General features: G+C 40.8%; 1 protein-coding gene across 1 annotated transcript in view; it reads right to left on the reverse strand.

Annotated features, from left to right (window-relative positions):
* OSBPL1A (oxysterol binding protein like 1A) overlaps positions 1 to 22,231 on the reverse strand; it is a 72,873-nt gene extending 50,642 nt beyond the window's left edge. The window contains exons 1-14 of the mRNA XM_052704796.1: positions 22,124 to 22,231; positions 17,790 to 17,912; positions 14,994 to 15,079; positions 13,589 to 13,663; positions 12,335 to 12,446; positions 11,161 to 11,246; positions 9,471 to 9,615; positions 8,587 to 8,654; positions 8,455 to 8,499; positions 7,766 to 7,839; positions 7,620 to 7,683; positions 5,992 to 6,093; positions 4,461 to 4,586; positions 3,185 to 3,266 (exon numbers count right to left, since the gene is read on the reverse strand). Coding sequence (XP_052560756.1) covers positions 3,185 to 3,266; positions 4,461 to 4,586; positions 5,992 to 6,093; positions 7,620 to 7,683; positions 7,766 to 7,839; positions 8,455 to 8,499; positions 8,587 to 8,654; positions 9,471 to 9,615; positions 11,161 to 11,246; positions 12,335 to 12,446; positions 13,589 to 13,663; positions 14,994 to 15,079; positions 17,790 to 17,910 — 1,186 coding nt within the window. The 5' untranslated portion in view covers positions 17,911 to 17,912; positions 22,124 to 22,231. The remainder of the gene's footprint in view (positions 1 to 3,184; positions 3,267 to 4,460; positions 4,587 to 5,991; positions 6,094 to 7,619; positions 7,684 to 7,765; positions 7,840 to 8,454; positions 8,500 to 8,586; positions 8,655 to 9,470; positions 9,616 to 11,160; positions 11,247 to 12,334; positions 12,447 to 13,588; positions 13,664 to 14,993; positions 15,080 to 17,789; positions 17,913 to 22,123) is intronic.
* Between the last annotated feature and the right edge of the window lie 1,379 nt (positions 22,232 to 23,610).

A 23,610-nucleotide genomic window follows, 5' to 3' on the forward strand; every position in this document is an offset into this window, starting at 1 on the left:
TCCATAGACAACAAAATGTAAGCTGGCATCACTATGACCATTTACATCAGGGACTATATGCCTAGCACCAGAAGTACACTGTGAAAATCCAAAGAGCAGGCAGCAATTCTTTTATATTTGAGTTCATATTTCAATTTCCGAGAAGTGCAGCAATTCCTCAGGAATCAAGTAAACCATTCTTTCAAGGAAGCATATTAGTTGCAATTAAGCTCAGTGCCCCCTTAGTGGTTCCAGCTTCCAAGATGACATCATTTAATAAAGGGAACTTCAAATTGATGTCACACAAGTAAAGATATGATGTCTGGTGATGACAGTTTTAAAATATCCTCTTGAATTTATTTTGCAAATTGTGCGGAACGCAAGGCAAAGACTATTATTATGCAAATACGTGCTCTGCTGCCAAAGCTCACTAATTCACTGGAATTGAGTCCACATGCTTGGAGCTGCTAGCACATCTAAGAGGCGCAGCATACTCAGTGCAGGAGTTGGAAAGATATTTGTAATAAATATGGATAAACCTCAAAGATACCCGGATTTAGAACAGCATATTGATAGACATCTAGGGAGAGAATTTTAAGTATTTAGCCCCAGTAAAGCAATTCTGTATTACTCAGGCTTTCAGCAGTTCAATACAAAAGGACTTCTAGCCCAGAAATTCACGCTCTTGGCATAAGCGCCTGGACTCAAATACTTTAAAGACATCCAATGTGAAGCTGCCCAGAGAGGCAGTGGATGCCCCATTCCTGGAGGTGCTCAAGGCCAGGTTGGATGGGCCAATGGGCAGCCTGGTCTATATTAAATGGTTGGTGGCCCCCCTGCATGTGGCAGGGGGGCTGGAGATTCATGATCCTTGAGGACCCTTCCAACCCCATCCATTCTGTGATCCTGTGTGATTCTGTGAGAGAACTGGGAGAACTCTAACAGTTTTCTGTTGAGACCTATGGAAATAATGCATGAATCTATAAACAGTTCATTGGCCCATGAAGTTAGATACTTAGTAGAAAAACAGGAACTTACTCATTTGCAGTTTCTTGGAAAGACAGTATCTGGTTTTGTTTTATTCTGGTTTTGTTTGTTCATGTTGTATATTTTTAGAAAAAAGCTAAATTCCTCACTGGATTTTCAGGTCAACATGATGAGGTCAGAAAAACTTCTCTTATCTGTCAAAAGGATGTTGCTCAGTACTAATTTTCAAATTGTGTGAATAATTATTTAACATCTGGTATTATATTTAAACACTTTGTCAGTAACACAGACAGAGAGATTCAGTGCACTCTCAGCAAGCTTGCAGATGATATTGCTGAGTGGTGTGGTCAACAAACTGGAGGCAAAGGCTGTAATCCAGAAGGACCTTGATAGGCTCAAGAGACAGGCTCCAGTGATCAACATGCAGTTCAACACGGCCAAGTGTATGGCTCTGCATCTACGTTTGAGCAACCCCAGAGGCTGAGCAATAGGTGAACTGAAAGAAGCTCTATAGTGAAGGACGTGGGGGTATCAGTGGGGAAAAAAAACTATAAAAAAAAAAACAAACAAAAACAACATGAGTTGACAATGCACAGTTGCAGCCCAAAGGGCCAACTGTAGCCTGGGTTGCATCAAAGGAAGTATAATTAGCAAGAGATGTGGTTCTCTGCTCTTGTGAGACCTCATGTGGAGTACTGCATTCAGCTCTGCAGCTCCCAGCGTAAAATGGGTGTGAATCTGTTGAGTAGGTCCAGAGGAGAGCAATGAGGATGACTGAAATGCTGGTACATCTTTGCTATGAAGGGAGGAGAAGAGAGGTGGGATCGTTTAGCCTAGAGAAGAGAAAGTTCTGGGAAGGCCTTATATAATGGTCTTTCAGTGCTTAAAGGGGGCCTACGGGAGTTATGAAGAGAGGCTTTCATCAGGGAGCATAGTGACAAGACAAGGAATAATAGCTTTAAACTAAAAGAGGAGAAATTTAGGTTAAATGTTAGGAGGAAATTCTTTACTCAGAGGGTCATCAGGCACTAGAACAGGTCACCCAGAGAAGCTGTGCCCCATTCCTGAAGGAGCTCAAAGCCAGGTTGGATGGGGCCCTGGACAGTTTGATCAGTAGGTGGTAACCCCAAGCACAGTAGGGGGTTGGAACCAGATGGTCTTTTAGGTCCTTTTCAACTCAAACCATTCTGGGATTCTAAGATAGCTGTCTTTTTGTATTATGAATTACATAGTCTTCCCAATAAAAGATTCATAAGTATTATAAAACTTCAACATTCTTTGTGAAGTAAGAGCTCAGTGTATTCAGTCAGAGCAAGCTAAGTTAGCGTCACACACAGTAACCGATTCAATTGGCAAAAGGAAGAACAACTGAGTTGGAGCACGGATGGAAAAAGAAAAATTTTCCCTCCCAAAAGTGCTATTCTATTATGGCCTATGACTTGTACAGATAAACAAGTTGCTTTCTAATTTGAGCGTTGTAAATTTTAGTCACAATGTGTAAATAAGACTGAGTTACAAAGAAGCAACAGTTAAACATTCTTAATGGATATCTTGCTGTGTTTAATACATGAGCTACTTCTGTACACATTTAAGGCATACTAATCTTTAACAGCTTAACCTGCTATTCTTAGTCACTTATACTGTGGAAGTCTCAGGTAGATGTCATTTTAAGATTTATTATTTAAAAGGAAGCCTGATACTTTAGAGCTGGCAAGAAACTCATGGCTGAGGTCTGTGGAACACATCCCATCACACCATGCCTCCATTTCCCTGTATAGTTTTTTAATTTCATTTCACATCCTGTTTATTATGTCCCAGCTTCCAATGTGTTTTTACTTGCTAAAACACACATTCTTTGAGGAGAAAGCTATGCGAAAAGAGCAAGCTGTTTGCACCTTTCAGAGGAATCTTACACTTTGCAGTAAACTACCAACTATTGTTTTTAAAAGCAACCATTATATCTAAGGATAATTTTACTACATTTACAGATCCAAGTAAATTTTGTTTCAAATCAGCACAATTATTTGTTTCTGCAGATCTGAGTTCTTAGTTACTCTCAATTATAATCACATTACTTCGTTTGAATCTGTTTAAGTGAGGAAAACAGTTAAATTTTTAGGAGCTTGAATACATAATTTCAGTGAAATTAAAGCACATGCTGCTTAGCAGAAAAAGAGTTGCCTAGTAACAAACTGTTTTTCATAAAAGCAATTTTTACCTTTTGTAACATCCAAAGATTTAACCATTGCAAGAAAGTCTGAAATCTCTTTACTGAGTCTTTGTTGGCATGTTTGTGCTTTCTGAAAGAGAGAATGGACAGCAATTTCAGATGTGTCTTGTTCTAGGGAAAATATAAATATGTTCTCTTAAGTACACTGAAAATTTTAAATTTGGAAAGTATTAAATATTAACAAAGATTCCCAGTTACAGATTGGTAAGTTAAAACTGAAAGTTACTTGAAGTATGCTAAAAGACAAAAGCAATCAGATTTATACACATTCCATTACAACCAGCTTTTGTTTAAATTAGTATAACAAACCAAAACTAGAAGTTTCTATGCATGTTCTGCTTTTCCAATTCTTCCCCCACTCTCTTTCTCAATAAAAAGCTCGAAAACCCAGGAAGAGCCACTGCTTGCCCTTTGATCAGGAACACAAGAGTAAGCAAAACATAATTTAACTGGCATATGGCAAGTACAGATATATACAGGAACCCATTCCAAGATCAAATCTCAAGCCAGCATGTGAACTTAGAGACACTCATCTACTGACAACACCTTCTTCAGTATGCTGCTGGAAAGTACCAGTACCACTTATCCTCTAATCTCCTTTATTCCATGAAACACTTTTGAGTTCTTGTACCAAAAGGTGAGGTATAAGACTTTTGGTGCTCAGTCGCATGAAGACTTTTTGGGTTTTTTTTTGCATTGCAGAGTCATAATTTTTGCCTAAAGTAATTTTTTGCCTTCCCCTTAAAGTAAAAGGCTTTTTTTAAGCATGTATATGACAAAAAGCTAAAATCACAGCCTGGATGCTAGAGTAATGGAAGACAACTCATTTACACCGAGGTCTGAAGGATCACTGTACAATGTACCTGATGGGACCTAAGGTTTTAAATGCTCAATTTTACACTATTTCACTGCGTGCATATAGGCTGAAAGTTAGCTTTGGTAACATCAAAGCTGCAGGACAAGTACAGTACACAGGGCTCCCTCTCCTGGCTGAAAATTTCAAACAATTCTTTACCTTCTGGTAGCATTGGTAAAACTGGGAAACCTCACTCCACAGCTACAATAAACATAACATTTTACACATGCAGTCTAAATGGGAAAATATCACAGTATGAAGTGCAGGAAATAAAGGCAACATTTCTGCACCACTGGGAAGAATGAATCAATAAATTTGGACCAAAAGTACACTGAAGTATCCCTGCACGAAACAGCACTAGTCTACCATTGCCTAAATGCATGAGACAAGTAAGTATTCAGTACATACTTTCAGTGTTTCTTGTAGGTCTGTAACAGATACCGAATCATCTTCCTCATCATCGCTACTCAGCTGCTCCTGTGTGCAGTAGTGAGTGCTGTATGCAGAGTGGTCTTCTATTGCTTCTAGCCAACTCTGATCAGAAAAACAAAGTTAAGAACATTAAGGTCATCCCTGGAAGGCAGCAGCATAAACGTAAATAATAATAAAAAAAGTTCTGTTGATGTAATATATTCATTAGTAAAATGAAACATTAACAAGTTGAAAAGAAACTATAAAAAGTTACAATTTATTCAAGATAAGTTACAACACGCTCAGACTGCAACTAGGACTTAACTGATCATACTCAGTACAAATGCCAACCACCTCCAACTCTATCCAAATTCACAAATGTCACATCAACTAATAAAAGACTATAGAGAATGTATCTTATGCCTTTGGTTTTCTGTTCAGATCCCTGTGACAATGTCATGCAGAAGGCAGCTGCTTACAAAACTTCAGGTACTATCATAACTAAGAGGTAGATTCTTCTCCTGTTCATAGAATCACAGAGAGGCTGAAATTAGAAGGGACCTCTGGAAGTCAACTGGTCTGAGCTCCCTGCTCAAGCAGCATCACGCATAGCAGGCTGACCCAAAGACCATATTTAGGCAGCTTTTGAATATCTCCAAAGGATCAAGACTCCACAATCACTCCAGGCAACCAGTGTCAGTGCTTCATCACCCTCACTAGTTCATTTATTTAAACATTTTCAGTTGTATTTCAGTTTGTGCTCATTGCCTCCTGTCCTGGCACTGGACAGAACCTCTCTCTGTCCTCTGTGTGCTCTATCTTCAGATATTTATAGGCATTGACAAGATCCCTCCCTCCAGCAGTCTCCCCCAGGCTGAACAGTCCCAGCTCCCTCAGCCTCTCCCCACACAAGAGCTACTCCAGTCCCTTTAATCACTGTAGTGTCCCTTTACTGGGCTATCTCCAATATATCCCTAAGCCTCTCCAAGTGGGGACTCAGAACTGGGCACAATATTGCAGATGCCTTCACCCTTACTTACCCCTGGTTAGTAAACCACAGAAGTGCAGTAGTAACTTCACTACAAAAATCCCTCCAAACAAAATGTCATTCAACTGTTTCAAATCCAATTTTTTTTTTAAATATCATTCATCAGCTCATCTAGGAGACCAGCTAGAGTAGAATGTATCAGGCATTCTTTTGAGAATAACAACACGACAAAAAGAATAACAGAACAAAGTTACAGTAGGAATCTATCAGATTGAGAAGTTAAAGAGGAAGTTAAACTACAAGTCATACTACTGGCATGAGATTGGAAAATAACACAGCACTAATTTTAAAGATGACAATCTGCCAATTTTTGCAAGACAGTCTATAATCATGCTAAAATATTCAATATATACATTTACATTACCAAGTCCTGAAAGACATTGAATCTGCCACTAATGCATCCATAGCTAGCTGTATGCAAATTGTTTTCATTACAGAAATTATTACATCTTAAAGCCTTTCATAAAGGCTCATTATTACCTCTCTAGTATGAGATGGGAAATTGTTTTTAGGGATCTTGAAACGATGAACTGTGTCATCAAAACACCTGACAGAAAAGAAGCAACTGTCTGTAGATTTTACCTAAAGCAATAGAGAAAAGAGACAAAATGAGTGTAATACATCAGTTAGAAAACTGTTTTTAAGAGGAGGCAAGGTTGAGGAATTACTGTAACTCAAAAGTTTTTCACAGAATCACAGAATCACCCGGGTTGGAAGGGACCTCAAGGATCATGTAGTTCCAACCCCCCTGCCTAGCAGGGCCACCAAATGTACACATTCAGATCAGGTTGCCCAGGACCCCGTCCAACCTGGCCTTGAACACGTCCAAGGACGGGGCATCCACAACCTCCCTGGGCAGCCCGTTCCAGGGCCTAACTACTCTCCTTGTGAAGAACTTCCCCCTAACATCCAACCTAAATCTTCCCTCCTTCAACTTGGATCCATTTCCCCTAGTCCTGCTGTTGTCAGCCCTTTTGAAGAGTTTACTCCCCTCCTGGGTGTAGGTTCCCTCCAGGAATTGATAGGCTGCAATGAGGTCACCCCGCAGCCTTCTCTTCTCCAGGCTGAACAAGCCCAATTCCCTCAGCCTGTCCTCATAGGGGAGGTGCTCCAGCCCCTGATCATCTTAGTCGCCCTCCTCTGGACCCTTTCCAAGATCTCTATGTCTTTCAATGTCTTTTTGTCTCAGTTTTGAAGCAAACTACGTAAAGTTTTACAAAAAACTTTCTTAGAATAATTTTGCAGAGTATAAAAAGTGCAGCCTTGCACTTCATGAATGAAAAGACAGAGTTTCTTTATGCCAAGATACTGCATTTGCAGAGTACCACTTGATTCAGAGATCTCAGCAATGGTGCAAAGCTATCAAAGTTGAGGAATTTGTTGGTACAGAAAGGCAAGAATGATTTTTTTATACAAGAGCATGAGTAACAGAGCTTGTGGTGCCAGTTTATTGAACAAGGACACGTTAGCTCTATAAAAAGCACTGAGATTACCCTAAATGCATCCCTCTTGAGAACTTCCTTCTGTGCACTACACACCTTTCTTTCCCACTCAAATACTCCAATGATCAGAAATTCTGAAATATTTCCTCCCAAGAGGTGGATTGTCACACTAGCTTATATTCAGCCTAGTCTTCCCTTCATCCTCTCCCAAAAGGGATGCCCACAAGCATATCTGAAGTGAAGGCGATTTGAAATAACTTCTTAAGAACTCATCAGTTCCTTAACTGAGAACATTAAATTACACATTCAGTTACAAATAGCATGTGATAGCTACAAGGAGGAGCTAGTTATTTGCTGTTCTCTATCACTGTTGTACACAACAATGTCTAAGGAGGCATGCTATCAGGAAGTTTTATACTCGTTTAAGGCCTCAAGACTTTGGAAAGAAGTGAAAGAGCTGAAAAGGCACATAGAATACTTTGTTTGACAAGAATTATCATTTCTTGCAACAGCACAAGCCTTTTTTCTTAATTATTATTAATAATAATAGACATGCTTAGCAATCTAGCTGAAGTTTTCATTAAGTATAGACCACCACCACCACAAAAACAAACCAAAAACAACAACAACAAAAGCAGGAATTACAGGTCTTATTTCACTTCCTACCGTGCACACAGCTTGTGTTAGATGCTTGCATCCCTGACGATGCTCATTATTTACTGCATCAGCTCTTTGAAAGAAAAAGAGATTTAATAACATGAAGATGGGAATTATTTAAATTTACTTATCAGAAATTCAAGCACAGAACTTACTGTCTTCGATACCAGGAAAGGACTCCATGCTCTAGTACTATCCAATAGAGTCTCCAACCAAAAAATCGTGAGCTCTAAAGAGACCCGAACACAGGACAGGTAAGCTTAACAGCTGAAGAGTTACTTAAAAGCAGTCAACATTTTCCTTATGAGCTACAATTTTACGTGCTACATATGTTGGTGGTCATAACAATCTGAGAATACTTTCTTTCCTTAGAAATGTCTGAAGATGAAAGTTCTGCTGAGCCTGCTATTCAGTAAGAACCCAAATACTAATTTATTTTTTAAATACTACAGGAATTGTTAATTATCACACAATTGTATTTTATAAGATCAAATGAGAACAACACACATTAAGATATTGAACTGTATAATTTTACATTTCACACACAGTTCTATTTTAAATAACAGTTCCTTGTATTATATTTATGTGTGAATATATAGGAAACTTTACAGAGAAGAAAACTTCAGAAAGTAGGCAAAGATTAAAGATTAAGACCAGAGTGCCATAAATATAGCTACACTCAGACAGTCCATTTATAATTGATTCAATATACCCAAGTAAAAGTTATGTCATTTAACAAATGCATTATTGAAAGGCTCTCTCATTCAACAACTCTTACTTAAGCATAGAAAATGACACACTTGGATATGTTATAAGCTATTTCAGAAAAGGAAATAAGATATACCTTCCATAGGAGACCTTCGTATCGTCTCAGTGGTTTGTTGATAACCTGCAGAGAAATTACAGCTTATGTAGGAATGGCTCCAAACTGACAGCCTCAGCAAGTGGCATTTTAAATGGGTATAAAAGTTCTTACCTTTCCAGTTTTACCTCCCAGTATTAGCTTCATTTCTGCACCTTGGGCTAGATCAAGGGGTGTCTGATCTGTTCAGTAACCAAGATGAGGCATGAGAATTTGATGCAAATAAACTTAGGTGCAATCAGCTTAAAATAACCACTCTGCATATACCCCATTAGTCCCACAGACATTTAAGTTAGGAAGCATAAACCCCTCAGGGGCAGAAGATGCAAAAGTACTCTGTATTTCACTGCAGTGAACTACTCTACAAGAGTTCCGCTGGCCACAGATGGGACTTTGCTCTTAGCCATTTGTTTATTTTTAACATTCAGCCATGTAAACAAGTTCTAAACATTCACAAATATCAAAACAGAGGCATCATTTATCAGATGACAAGAACAGTTTGGGTAACATTCGTGTAAAGATTTCCTGGACATGCTTCCATTAGAAGCACTTTTCTGAAGGATCACTTGTCATGTCTTCAATTGTATCACTTTTATTACCAATGTCCCAATGTTTGGTGTTTAGCATTAAGAAAGCAAAAGTCAAGCATGAGTTTTTTCATGATTAAGATAGACAACACATAAACTTTATAGAAATAGCCAAGTTAGGAATATAAAAGCTTGTATGGTAAATATTTTGCTGCAGTTTGTATGTCGCAATTTAGCCAGAGTTGGGCTTCCTGTACTAGTGATGCAACGCTTGTAAAACACTCTCAGATTTTCTTTGAACAGAATCACAGAATGGCCAGGGTTGGAAGGGACTGCAAGGATCATGAATCTCCAGCCCCCGACACCAACCTCCCCATTTATTGGGCACTAGGTGGTAAGTAACATACCTTATGGAAGCTGTTAAGAGTAGGCTGACATTTAACATTTTATACGCTTTCGTTTGGTACTCACCGTTTTTATTTCTTATTTTAGGATCTGCTCCATTTTTTAGAAGTTTCAATGCGCAGTGCTTGTGGGCACGGTATGCTGCACAATGCAATGGTGTGTTCCCCATCTGGTCCACACAATTGATATCTGGTGGTTTGGGCTTGTTTAACTAGGAAAAAAAAAAAAAAAAAAAAAGAGGAGACTGGTTTGCATATCAGTTTTCCTCCCTCTCCAGATGTCACCCTCATCATTTTTAAAGTTATCCATTCCTAACTAGAACACATCAGCATAGGCCTGGCAATGAAGCAGGCACATATTTGAGAAGGACGAGCACTACAGCAGTCAAAGAAAGTGTTCAGCTATAGTAGGAAACTGCTTAGTTTTCTACACGCTATTCTCTTCTCACCCCTACTGCTCTGCTCAGAAGCTGTTACCCTGCTAAGCTGCACAGTGCCAGAGAAAATTCTCCAGGACTGCAGTTCAGTCATCTACATTGCTGGAATAGCCCTTTCAGATTTTTGGCCCGAGCCAAGATTCACTGCTATTTGTGGAAGACTTCCAGGTACAGTCTGAAAGTTAGCACGGGCCAGTGGTAAGCCCAAAATAAGTTTGTGTGGCCACCCAGTTTCAGAGAACAAGAATTTCATTAGGCAGGGTGGAAGGCCTGCCAGTCTTGGTGACACAGCTGTTCTGGGCTATTTAAAAGTTCCTACTACAGGCAGCCTGTTGAGAATGCAATAAAACTGTTTCTATAAGTCTAACTAAGTGGAAACTGGAGATTAGAGTAAAACTATGCAACTGATACAAAAAAAAAGTCAGGAAGAGACAGCTTGCAGAAGTACAACCCCTTTAACAATGAGGTCTTAAATACCTGAGTTCCTAAGCACATTTAGGCTTTCACTCTTTCAGAATCTCACATTTGTGTATTTTCCATAGAAGTAAACAGAACATTCAGACTGCTCTGATGTATTACCTTTTAAGACTAAGGAAGCCAATCAGGTGAAAAGTATTTCACACTACACATCTTACTTCCAGGAGAATGCTGGTACTCTCAAAAATAACTTGATTTCAAGCACTGAAACAATCAAAATCCAATTTGATATGGTTCCCAGCAGCCCTGTAACCAACTGCTCTTCAAACAGGAGTTGAACTAGATGCTTTGCAGAGCCACTTTCCAACCTCAATTCTGTAATTCTTCTCCTCTAACCATGAAAATCTCATAGTACCATCAATTTAAATTACTATGAGTACACAGTAAAGTACAGAAAAAGTTTAAGTGTTTCTCATCATGGAATTGTATTATGCAGATGACTGTTAAAAACCAGAGACTTCAGCTGTGATGGACAGTACTGACAAAGGCCTACTTCCAAGACTGAAAACAGAGGTCATACTATAGTGAAAACATAAACTTGTAAAAATGACATTAAGGTAACCACAATAACAAGCTCGTGTCAGGAGATCCAGAACTATTACATCGGAATTTTTAACTATACAAAGACTACTTAGGAAACTAACATCAAAGATTTTGAAGGTTGCAAAACAATGGTTTTCAACAAAAAGGCCTCAACATCTTACCTACACAATACAGAGCAGAGCACTCACTCTCTGAGGTCACAGCACTCCAAAATGTAAGGCCAGATGTCATGTTATTTGTACTTAGCATTACAGCTTCAGCCACTTGACACTGAAGTATTACAAGAACTTGAAATCTTACCAAAGCAGACAGTTTCCCTGCTTCCCCATCTCTTGCTGCTCCTAAGAGCTCTTCTTCCAGCTTCCTTTCTTGTGTCCTTTCAACTGCTGTTAAAAAAAAAACATAGGATAAAATGTTATCTATATGAAACACTACAGCTTCAAAGCCTGGAGAAGGAAGAAGGAAGCATTTCTAGTATTATTTATTTGGGATAGATAAAAGAGGGATATTGACTCAGAAAAGCCAGAGTCAGAGCAAAAATCTGATGTAAAAAACTGTGATAGTTGAAAAGATGTGCAAGTGCATATACAAATACACACATACTTTCATTATTTTTATACACTTACAGCCTATCTACACCCTCTAGTCAAACAGAAAGCAGGAAAACTACATGTCAGCCCCATCAGATCTTCCTTGTGTTCCTCTCAGTTTCTCTCCTCTCATTACTCAGAAATTCTATGCTCCTCTAACAATCCAGCAGATCACTGCTGGAAAGGACTGTTAACTGTTCATTTGAATGGCAAATTAGAAGAGATCACCTTTTACCTACACAATCTGTTGCACAGGACACAGCACTTCAACAGTATTTAGGAGCAGTTCATAGTAATATGGGAGGCAGCAGATCTTGAAATCTTCAAAACTATATGTGCAAGTGCCTGTGCAAGTATTTGGACATTATCTCCCTCACTTTCAAATCCTGAAAGATGATAGAAGAAATGTGGGGAAAGCTGTTTTGTTTCCCTTCCATTCTTCATTTGGGGTAACTTTCAAGACTGCAACAGCAAGCTCTAAACTTGATCTAATGCCAGGTCACCTTTGTTAAGGAGCAGAATTCTGAATGGTTTGCAATCTTGTTGACAAAGCCACTTAGTATTCTTGACTTCAGTTTTTCCTCTTCCAGGGTGCTACAGCTTTGACTGCTATATACCTATTCAGAGCTGTAGCAAGGATTCAACAGAACTGAAATATTTACTTGAATAATACTATCAGGATTTATAATACTTTACTCTCTAAATCATTTGCAGAAGTACCATAACAAATAATCCATCAGAACTTCAGGAAAAAACCCGAAGTTATTTCTTTCTAATGACAAAATGTGAAGAGAAAATTCCACTAAACTTCTGTAACTTGTCAGAAAAGAACAGCTTTTAGAAGGTACAACTGTTGAAAGAAGTCTATAACCTATTAAAGTTACCTTCCAACATATTCCTTATGTCTTTATCATGAGTAACTTCTTTTGCTGTTTCTCCACTCCCATTAACAATAGAAGTATCAGCATTATACTGCAAGAGTAACATCACCACCTCCTGGAAAGGAATTTGAAAAAACACTGCTTATCTATTCCAGTTACGGTGAGGCCAGAATCCAGCTTCTGACATCCTGCAAGAAGAGCTGCAAAACTGTCCATCATCACTTACAAAAACAGGAAGGAATGTTTTAGAGAGACTGAGGAGAGGAATTAACTGTGACTTTCACTTCCACATTAGTCGGGCTGAGGAAGCTAATGGGAGTATGGCTGAACAGACTGACTGTTATTCAAAAACATGCCTGGGTAGCCAGGATAAATGCTGTATTTGACAGAAAAAAATAGTACCACTGGCTCTCAAGAAATCTTGTGACCAAACACTCACCCTTTCAGTAGCGCCAAAAGATTATGCACAGAAGTACTGCCAGACTGGAAATGATGGCAGGAAGCAGGGAACAGATCAAACTGGTCTCATACCACAGACCCGTAAGAAGCTCTCTAGTTCTAGTTTTCTACGAAGAAACTACATTTACAGACACCAAGTGCACCAATGTGTCCTAATTTACATTTTCACTCCTTCAAAATATTAAAATACTGGGTATCTCTCTATGCAGATATGCATTTAGTTAAGAGGAACAATTCCTACTCTTCTTACTGAGTCAGGCATACCAGGCACAAACACAGATTAACCTGTTGTACTTCAGCAGTACATGAGAGATTTTTCTATACTGTTTTCCACACAGTAATTAGCACCTGCAGCTACAGCTAGTGCAATGCTTAAATGTTTCCTCTGGTGCACACAGCAAAGGCAGAGCACAGGCATCAGTTTAGCCACACAGCTGACGCACAGCGCATAAAAACCAAATACTAGTACTTCTTTGTCTGCCAGCAACAGTCACCAAGAGCAAACTAAAAGAGATATGACAAATTATACCACAAAAACAACAACAACAAATCCAAATCAACACAGAACAGTCTTTTCCTGCCTTCAGGAAAAGAAGACATTTGTGCTATGTTTTTGTTTCGGACAGTTATAGTAGCTATGCAATGTGCCTTGTTCTTTTGAGCACAATGTACCGAAACAGATGACAGAAAGTCATTTTTAGAAACACACTCCAAAACAGCATTTTGAAATAAATCTTACTAGCAGGATTTCCTTTAATAAACCTATGGGTGAAGCTTCAAAAAGGCAACATGCTTTACCTTACGTCCTGTGAAAGCTGCACGATGGAGGGGAGTGTCTCCCATGTCATTCAGCACATTCACAACTGCACCAGCCTAAACAGCAAAAGCAAAAGATGTCTAAGTATCCCTCAAACAGGAACTGCACAGCTAGTCTCGCTGATTAAATGGGGTGGGGAAAGACAGGACACCAATACAGGTCTCATGGCAAATGAGATCAGAACTCTAATAGAACCATGCTGGAAACAAAGTATGTATGCAAGAGTCACAGACAGAATTCTGTATACTGCTTCAAAAAGGAAAAGCTTCTTGTGCTTATTTTCCCCCAGCCAGCTTTTTCACTTTTGAGAAGATGGTAAACAGAAAATAAGCATAACAAATGGGCTTAATAATCTATAGGGACTTTTTGGTGTTTCTTGCTTTTTTGTGTTGTTTTAAAACTCACTGAAAGTGCTAGAATAGTAATGGAAAACACACATATATATATTATTATAGATGTAGCATCTGCCTCCTGGTTCTGCCAGATTAACAAATGGCAGTGTTTCTAGGCACCTATTGTGGCTCTTTCATCTGAAAACTCACGTCAGCATTAAGATGGCACCTATCTAAAAAGAAAATAAAGAAAACACCATACTCAGCCAAAAATATCTCAAAACAAAGTGCAGACATGACTATGAAGAAAAAAATAGGTCAGTTTTACCACAAATCATAGAATGACTCAGTTTGGAAGGGACCTCAGGGATCATCACGTTCCAACCTCCCTGGCACAAACAGGGCCACCAACCTCCAGATCCTGTACTGCACCAGGCTGCCCAGGACCCCATCCAACCTGGCCTTGAGCACCTCTGTGGACAGAGCACCCATTACCCTTCTGGGCAGCCTGTTCCAGCACCTTACCACTATCTCTGTAAAGAACTTCCTGACATCTAATCTAAACCTTCCCTCCTTTGAGCTTAAAACCATTCTCCCTTGTCCTATCACTGTCTACCCTTGTAAAAAGTTGATTCTCCTCCTGTTTGTAATCCTCTTTTAAATACTGGAAGGCAAGATTAACAGTTTATCATTTCAAAGACAGAAGAAATCACAGAATCACACAGAATCACAGAGTTGATCTACATTAACATATGCCTAGAGAAAAAAAAATGCCTACAAGTAACCGCACAGAACTCTGCAAACATTTCTATGCAAGATTTAAATTGGGTAACAGACAGCAGCACTTAAAACATTTTGGCCCTTCCTACAACACAGTAAGTGAAATTGCCTAAATTAAATACTTACATATTTCAGTAAGATAACTTAGGCCTTTGAAACATTTGTATTATTGCTATGAGATGCTGGCTTACTATATGCAGATATAAATAAATACAAAATGCTTCGAGAATAACAAAGTTTCCTGCCTTTTACACAGAGGTAAACAGAAACATACCTTCAGTAAATCCTCTACCACAACAGCATGTCCAAAGTAGCACGCAAGGTGAAGAGGTGTCCAACCCATATTAGATTTACTTCTTCCTAAGAGACACAAAACAGAATCAGTAAATTAAGTTTTGGTCACATACAGCATAAAGAAAGATGCTGCCATGTGCATGAAGGTTTGCACATGTTCAAGTAACAGAAGAACAAGGAAGCTGGAAGCAGCAATCACACAATCTGAACCATTACGTGGTTTGAAAAGTAACCCATTCCAATCCACAAAGTCTTTCTTAAAGACAATTTAAAAGTAAAGTATGTCCTGGAGGATTGGCAGTACGGTCAGAATTATACAATCACTCCTTTAAGAATCGAGATATTAAAGCATTAGAAATTACTACTAAGTTGATGAAGTCCTGTTAATTTCCAATTACAATACTCAATTGTGTTATGAAAAGCTGGATTGTGCTTCGTTTTTACTAAGCAACAGACACACAGCATTTGGAGTGCCACCTAAAAGCTATCAGTCTTTTTGGAAGCAAAATTTAAAATGGAGGCATTAGAAAATGTTTTAAGTTACTGCGATCCTCATGTTTTCCCTTTTCATATGTCCTCAAGTGTTGAAGTTGGGAAGATGCACGGCTTAAATTTGCCACAAGGAGATAAGCCTCTAGCACAAAGAAAAAACTGCTGCCCTTTGAGGTTCATCATTCTCTTTCTGCTCTCATTTTACAAAATAACATTAGAATGTGGTGCATAGCTGAAAAAGTTTTCTATCGTTATAGTTGTTTCCAGCTAATATTTCCATCCTTCATTAGCTATTTCTTTCATTATTTGTTTGCTTTTTTTCTCAGATCCTTCCACTGCTCCAGATTTAATCTTCCCCTCATTCCCTCCAGCCTATAGTTGTTCCTGCCCTGCCTGACCGATAGACTCAAGTACCACAGAAGATAAACAGTGTGGGGATGACCAACTCTGGGGCTACAAATACTGAATGACACAATAAATGGACATCATTCATCCCTTAGTCTAGTGGAACAGAAAGTTCTTCCAAACACAACAGAAATGAGTGGCACAATTAGTCCAAGATAGCCCTCAGTTACAGTACTGAGGAGAGAATGCTGCTGCCAAGGAATCCAGTCATTAATAATTCAGAAACCTGTCTAGATTTGCAGTTCTCATCCAATAATTGTCAGAAGCCCTCGTTCTGCACTCACTCCATGTTTACACTTCTGCTGTATTTAAGGAGAATGAATAACACAGATAGGCCTTTGAAAGAATGACCATTTTGGATGAAACCCTGGCTTGATGTTGTTTTTATGCAGGGTATCTTCCTTTAATGCTGGTGAGCTGAGAAAACTGGAAATGGGAGTTCACATCATTCAGCTAGATTATCGTCAAGTACATCTTGCTTATCTGCAAGCACTGACTGGCCAGAACCCAGCCACAGCACAACTAATATGCAAAGTCTGAGTTTGTCTTCCCCCCTTTCTCCTGTCTGACAACACCGTTGTTTGACTTTGTGTCCTGCATCTAGAGTACAGCTTCAGAACACCAGACAGTTTTTCCAAGATGTTGAAGGTAGGCTTTCACGCCCAGGCACAGAAATCTCTCAGACTTGAGCCTTCCAAGGCACACTCAAAAGAAGTTTACGCTGCCTCCTGCACAGCCACCCACCTGCTCTAGATGTACTTCATTCCTGTTAGCCAAGCATCATTGCATTAGTTCCTGAAGCACTGAACACAATCCCTATATAGTTTCCTTTTAAATTATGTACTACTCCCTAATGATGAAGTATGAAGGGTCTGGATTTTATACACAACACCTTTTCCTGAGATGGGCACATTAACTATTGGAAAAACACAGTCTTGAATGAGTTTTCAAACAAATGGATGAGTAAACTGACGATTAAGAACTAGAGCTAAGAAAGCAACACAGTTTGTTTGGATAACAGCTTTTCCTGCTCTCTAGGGCCAGCTATCCCAACAGTTAAACAATGAAATCCCAGCCTGCGTAAAAGGAGATACACGTTCACTTTTTTGAAGCAACCAGAAGCACACTCAGGTAAAGAAACATAAAGCTACTAAATGAATAAAGAAATAGAGCATTCTGCTACTGCTGACAAGCTTGCTAATCCAGACTGTTTGAAATTTTAACACTCAGTAAGCAAACTGCTTAGCTGTAACTGATAGCTACGCACATCCAGAACTTTAATATTGGCCAAAGACTCAGACACAGATAACCGGCAGTTTTACTTTCTTTTCCCAATTGACTTCGTGTACTGCTAACAGCAAACCCTGTATGTTTATCCCAAACATTCTCGTGTCAGCACATGTCAAGAAATGTTGCTGCAGTTACTACACAGGGATGAAACGCAGGCCTGAAAATCCTATCTAGCAGAGCAAATACAGTACCTGATCAGTAGCCTTCATGGAGACTCCATACCTCCCTGAACCAACCCCTGGCACCATGGTCTGTTTTATTTACCATCGTAAAGCTTCAAAGTTGGTATAAGCTTGAATATAGGCAGAAAGAGGTACCAATTCTTTTGTCATGTTGACATATTTCTATCTCCTGTGGATTACTCAGAGAGTTTATGTACATTTTTCTGTACTCTGTTTATATGCTCTTTACCCTACAGTACCCTCTATACCTAAGTACAGCCTTAAGAGTCATGGGGTAAAAACACTTGTATCAATGTTTTACATTACTCTACTGAGTGTTCCAAAGAAAGCAGGGTTATACTACCAGTGACAATTCCTCTATCTGTAGCTTAGCATGAGTTCACAACCATTTGAGGAGGGCTACTAACCTTTACAGTTGATGTCGAAGATTATTTCTCCTTTGCTCATGGTATCCAACAGCTGCTTAACTTCTTCAGCATTTCCATTTCTAGCATCATGGAGAAGCTGCTGTTCTGCTTCGGTACTCATCTCTAATAAAAAAGAATCAATTTTACAATGCCTTATGTGCTATAAGATACTGCTTAATATTATTTCTCTTTTCTCCCTCAAATAGCGTGAGAAAGACTATTTCCTATGTGGAGCACATTTAATGCACAAGCTGTTCTTACTTGTCCAGTTACGCCACTAAGAAGCATTAAAATTATTCGTATCAGCAGAGCACTTAAGCTTTTCAGAGGGAACGTGGGAGAAGGAGAAATGTACACATTTTAGACCAGATATGTCTTCAGAATTAAGAGAAACTTACTTTAATTGCCAACACTCCAAATACCCATCAGAGACTGAAAGCATCATCTCTTGGAACTCAGAAATTTGACCCCCCAAATTGACTTGAAGGGAAGTCAGATTCTCAGCTTTGTAGATTTCACCTTCTCTTTAGCAGTACAATAAAAGAACTCAAGTTTTCACAGCAGCCTCAGAAGACACTGATGCAGTATGCCATTTGTTGCTCTTAAAAACTGCAGTAAAAGAAAAGTTTGCCCAAATTAAGTGTCTCCAGTTTAGTACCTTCAGATGACACACAGAGATTACCTGAGCCTGTAGATTCAAAATTCCTATTCAGTTAATGATTGCAAAGAATATGACAAATCTAACATAGTCAGCTTTCCCATAGTGGCAGAAGTTTTGATCAGACCTGCATGCTTATGCTCTGCTGTCGTGGAGAGGCAGCTTGACTGCACCACGTGCTCTCAGAGCTAAAACACATGCAGGGAGCTACTGCACTATGGTTAAATGGGAAAGCACTCAGCAAGAAAAGACCATGAGAACATTGCTTAAGCAATAAAAAGCCTTTAACAGCAACAGATCTTGTTAATATGAGATAGAAAAAGAGAAATCTACAGCAGGACAGATTGCCAAACGGAGAGCAAAGCAGAGAAGAGTCTTCTCTATCTTTTGCTCAATCAGCAAGGAAGGAGGAGGGAATCCGTTTTCAGATGGAGGGATGTGCCAAAGACTAAGCAAGACCATTCTAGCACATTTCAGAATAGACTGGTCTGATCTCCTGCAAACTACTGCAGACACAGCATACAACCAGCCCTCCAACACTGTTTAAACAATACTCTTGTTGATGCCTGCTTATCAGTCCTGCCAGCAAAAACAGCATTAGTACTTCTAGAAATCCTTCAAGCCCTAAAGCTATCTTCTGCTTTAAGCAGGAGCCTATCCACTTGCCGAGGCAGCACAGCAGTTTGCTGTTAGTGGGACAGCATGGTTTTCTCCTGTGAATTGGTTCTGTCAGTGTTCAGTGGAAGATCAAAATCAAACATGTTAATGCATTATCATTTGTATAATGCATTATATAATAATTATATCGTGCACATACAAGCAATGCTTTTTCTGAAGCAATGCTATACCACATCAGTGGGGATACAGAGACAGAGCTCATTGCTCATGTTGCTGGCTCATTTTGCTGGCTCTGGGAAAGAGAAGGGACAGAGGGAGAGAAGCAAAACAAAGCTCATCTTTCATTTCCCCCCTCCTCTCCCAATATCTCTTCAGCAATCTCTCAAATATATTAGATGACAAGGAGTAATGACAGGATTATATTTCTCTCATTTGTCAGCATCCCACGCACACTGCAGGAAGAAAAAGCAATTCACTTCCAACACATTAAGAACCCGCGGCTTCCATTAAGTATCAATGAGAAGGAAGGAAGAAAAGACTGCTTGGGAAGGAAATCAAGAAACCGATCCAAATACACAACTCTTGCATGCAGTAAGGCCAGTTATGTGCATGAGCAGAATGTTAAGCAGCTTAAGATACACAGAAAGCTGAATCGCTTGGTAAAACTACTTATGTGATTTCCCCCACAAATAGGCACCGGATTTAAGTTGCTGTGACTTGTTTGTACTCTTACTGCAAATATGGCACAGCAGCTAAGAAAGATCTGTCTGCTTTGCTGTTTCACTGCTCAGGCCAAATCTCCAATTTCAAATACGCTTTGTAAGGCTGAAGTATGCAGTCATGCAGAAGAACGACTGTCTGGATATTAGTCATAGCTAGAAGGATCATTCATAGGAAACTGTTCCTACTACTGGGGCTAGAAAGTGAATCTGCGTGCAGCTACTTACTAGATAAGTGATACAGAACCTGAAGTTTTAGCTAGCAAGCTAAATTAAGTGCCTAAATGAAGCTGGCAGCAAAGGGACTCTTTTCAGAACTTAGCATCATCTTCCCAACACTGTTTTAAGCAATATGATTTGCTGCTTAATGGAGATGAGTAACTGCCAGGGGAATTTTGAGCGGCAAGCTGAGAGTACTGAAAGAAATCAATACAGAGGCACTGAAGCTGCATGTGCTTGCAATTTCATTTCTTGTGTCTGCATCCCACTGCAGAAAGGTGTTTATTGGTTGGCCACACAGCCTGCATCAAAACAGCTCCAAAATAATCACTGACTGGCTTCAAAGTAGCAGGATAGATGGCCAGTATCAAGGCAAAACTTAAGGATTTAATTTGGATTTATTACTCATACAATACTACTTACAAGTTAGTTTATATGCATTGTGCTGCCTGTATGCAAAGCTACCAGCCTCTTCAGAGAGCTGACATCTGCTCACACTCAGATGCTGCCATCATTAGCTCATTTCATTCATCAGCAGATACAAGTTACACTGCCTTTCATGGCTCATCTTTATGCCTGGTACTGTTGAAAAGCCTGTGCACCAGTCTCTACAGTCACTGCTACGCTTTAAGAAAATAACAAAAGAAGAACATAATATCAAATGCTTCCTATATAACTGAGATATGACTGTAAGGCACTTGTGTTGAACTCATTACTACCAACCAAGCAGGACTTGATTGCTAATTTAATCTTATTCTTTAAGAACATATAAAGAATAACATTTAAGACATAACATCTGTTATACCTTCCTCTATGAATCCTCTATGCCAGAGCAATGCCCACCCTTGATTACAGCCTTCACAGAGGGGCTGTTTGTCCCCACCCCACAAGAGCCCAGGTTACCACCCTGCTTAAGATATCTAACCATGAAAAACCGCCTGATGGCTGCTGATATAGGAAATGCAGTTACTCAACTGCTAGAAGAACCCAAGCAAAAACAATTTAAAAAAAAAACCTACAAGCAGCAAAAAAAGGACCAACTCTGCCCAATTTAAGGCTCTGAGTCAGCAGAGCAACATAAGAACCTTTCAATTCACAAATCCTCTTCTACCATTATTTTAGTATTTTTCTATCATCATTCTACTTATTCTGTAGGGTGGTGAGGCACAGCTGCTCAGAAGTGGTGCCCCATCTCTGGAGGGCTCAAGGCCAGGTTGGATGGGACTCTGGGCAGCTGAGCTGCTGGGTGGCAGCCCTGCCCAAGGCACAGGGTGAGCTTTGAGGGTCCCTTCCAACTGAAGTAATTCTGCGGCTTTCTGATAGCAGGACTAGCAGCATGGCCAACGGCAGGTACGCCGGCCGCTGTTTCAGGAGATCTCCCTTCAACAGCAAAAACCAGACTCCTGCAGGAAGATCCTCACATGTGCCAGCAGGCGCACCACAGAGCGATGCTGTAAAGGAGGGAGCAAAAACGCACCAAACCACACCGACAGACAGAACCTGCCCGTGAGCCCACGCCGAGCGTCTCGGCTGCCTCAACCTCCAGCCAGCGGGATGAACACGCTTCCACCACACGGCCTCATGGCGCTCCATGTGCCAGCAGCGCCTTGCCGACAGCCGCTAGCACAGACGCACAACCCGTACCTGTTCCGCGCCCTCGCTGAGGCATCGAGCCGAGCGCAGTTCCCAGGCACCTCCTGCGGCCCGCTGCGTGCACCCAGCTGCCTGTCAAAGACCTTCTTTCAGCCAAGAGACCCGAATGGGGTTTATGAGAAGCACGGGACATACGAAGAGCGCTTACACACAACGAGAACTTCAGCAGCCCCCCTACAGCCCTTCACTTACATACAGGGCCAAGCCTCTTGGTTGCCCAGCACCCCCCTGACTGCGGCTGGCCGGCCGGCCTCCCTGCCCTGAGGCCACCCATGAGAGCGATAACGACGGCAACGACGCAGCTGGAGAGCACCGCGGAAGAAAACGCAGCCGGGCCGCGCGGGCCGACCTGCCGCTGCCGCCCCCCTCAGCGCTCCGCTCCTCGCCGCCGCCCGCCTCAGACGCGCTACATACAAACACACGAACAGATGCCCCCAACGCCCCTCATCCCGCGCTGCCATACACACCGGCCTCGCGCGTGACCGGCCCCTCGGCCGCTCCCTCACCGCCGCGCAAGGCGGGCGCCGCTCCGCCCCCTGCCCACCGCCGTCCCCTCAGCGCCGGTGGGATCGCTCCGCGGGCCTAGGGCCGGCCAGGCTGCCTGCGAGCCGTGTGAGGGGCTGGAAAAGGGTAGGCGTAGTTGTGCGCCCTCTGGTCGTGTCAGAAACTCGGCAGCGACCGCCCTTCCCAGCCAGGAGGGAGGAGTGCTGCGGCCTCGGGGCTGCTGGAAAACAGGAGGCGAGTGGCTGTGGCTCCTGAGGGAGGCGCGTGGAAAACGACCTCGGAAGAGGTCTTCGAGTGAAAAAGTGAGGAATAAAGGTGGTTTGGGGAATCGCTTTCATCCTGTGTAATCGCCTTGCATATTGTTCGTGCAGGAACTGGCAGGAGGGCAGGGAAGCTCTGTGGTGCTGAGGCGCAGCCCAGCTGTGTCACATGCTGGAAAAACCGTGGGTGCCGTGAGAAAGAATCTCTAACGGTTAGGATGAAGTTTCTGTTCCAAAAGTGGCAAGTTCGTACCTGAGCAGTTATTGGGAAATTCTTAGGATATAAATAATGAGGCATGCTTTTTTTTTTTTTTTTTTTTTTTTTTAATTCTCTCTTTTCTTTTTCTTTTTTTTTCACTGCCTGTAACTTTGCGCATCATTGACACTTTGAGAATGAAGAGCCAAAAGAACGGCAGTTCCACACCTGTGGAGATACTACGTCTATGCTGTGTTTGGATTAATCCTGCTTTTCATTAGTTCGAATTAGATGACCATAGTTAGGAGACCTGCTTCAGCAATAAGGATGTGATATCTGAGATGCTTCACTGAAGGGTACCATTGTCTTTTTCTCTGGAGCAGCTCTTTGGGTTGCACTCCTTACTTTCAGAACTCCAACTGCCCCATGTCCACTTTCCTCTCTTTTGTTGCATGCTCCTTTGCTCTTATCTATCTGAGCTTCTTTCCCTATTGTTTCTTCTTTCTGGCACTGAGCCACCTTTTGCAATGCCATAACTGCCCCGAGCAACATCACAGTTAAACCAAGCCTCCCTTCCTTTTCCTTTTTTTATTGTGATACATACGCACACATTAGATGTTTACAAATTTTGTTATATTTGTTGTACTTTTGTACAGCATTTATAGTACCCCTTAGCTAGCTAATTATGGTGTAGCTCAGTCCTGCACTGGGAGTTAGGACATTGAATTGGGAAACAACATCAATGCAGGGGCTCTTTTGGATCTCAGTAAGAAAGACCTGACTAAAAACGGCTTAATAAAATACAAATGTTTCAATAAGGCAGAGTAAGGGAAGTAAAACAGATAGTAAATCTTATGACGTTTCAGATGCTCTGCATCCCCTGTTCATGCACCATCTGTGGAACGATACTCCTCCTTTGGCTATTTATTATATTACTTTCTGAAAAGGAAACAGCTATTCATAGAGGATACTTGCATGAGAAACTCTTGCTATA

The sequence above is a fragment of the Tympanuchus pallidicinctus genome, unplaced genomic scaffold (assembly GCF_026119805.1).
Source record: "Tympanuchus pallidicinctus isolate F22 unplaced genomic scaffold, pur_lepc_1.0 scaffold5, whole genome shotgun sequence".
In the NCBI taxonomy this organism is placed as follows: Eukaryota; Metazoa; Chordata; class Aves; order Galliformes; family Phasianidae; genus Tympanuchus; species Tympanuchus pallidicinctus.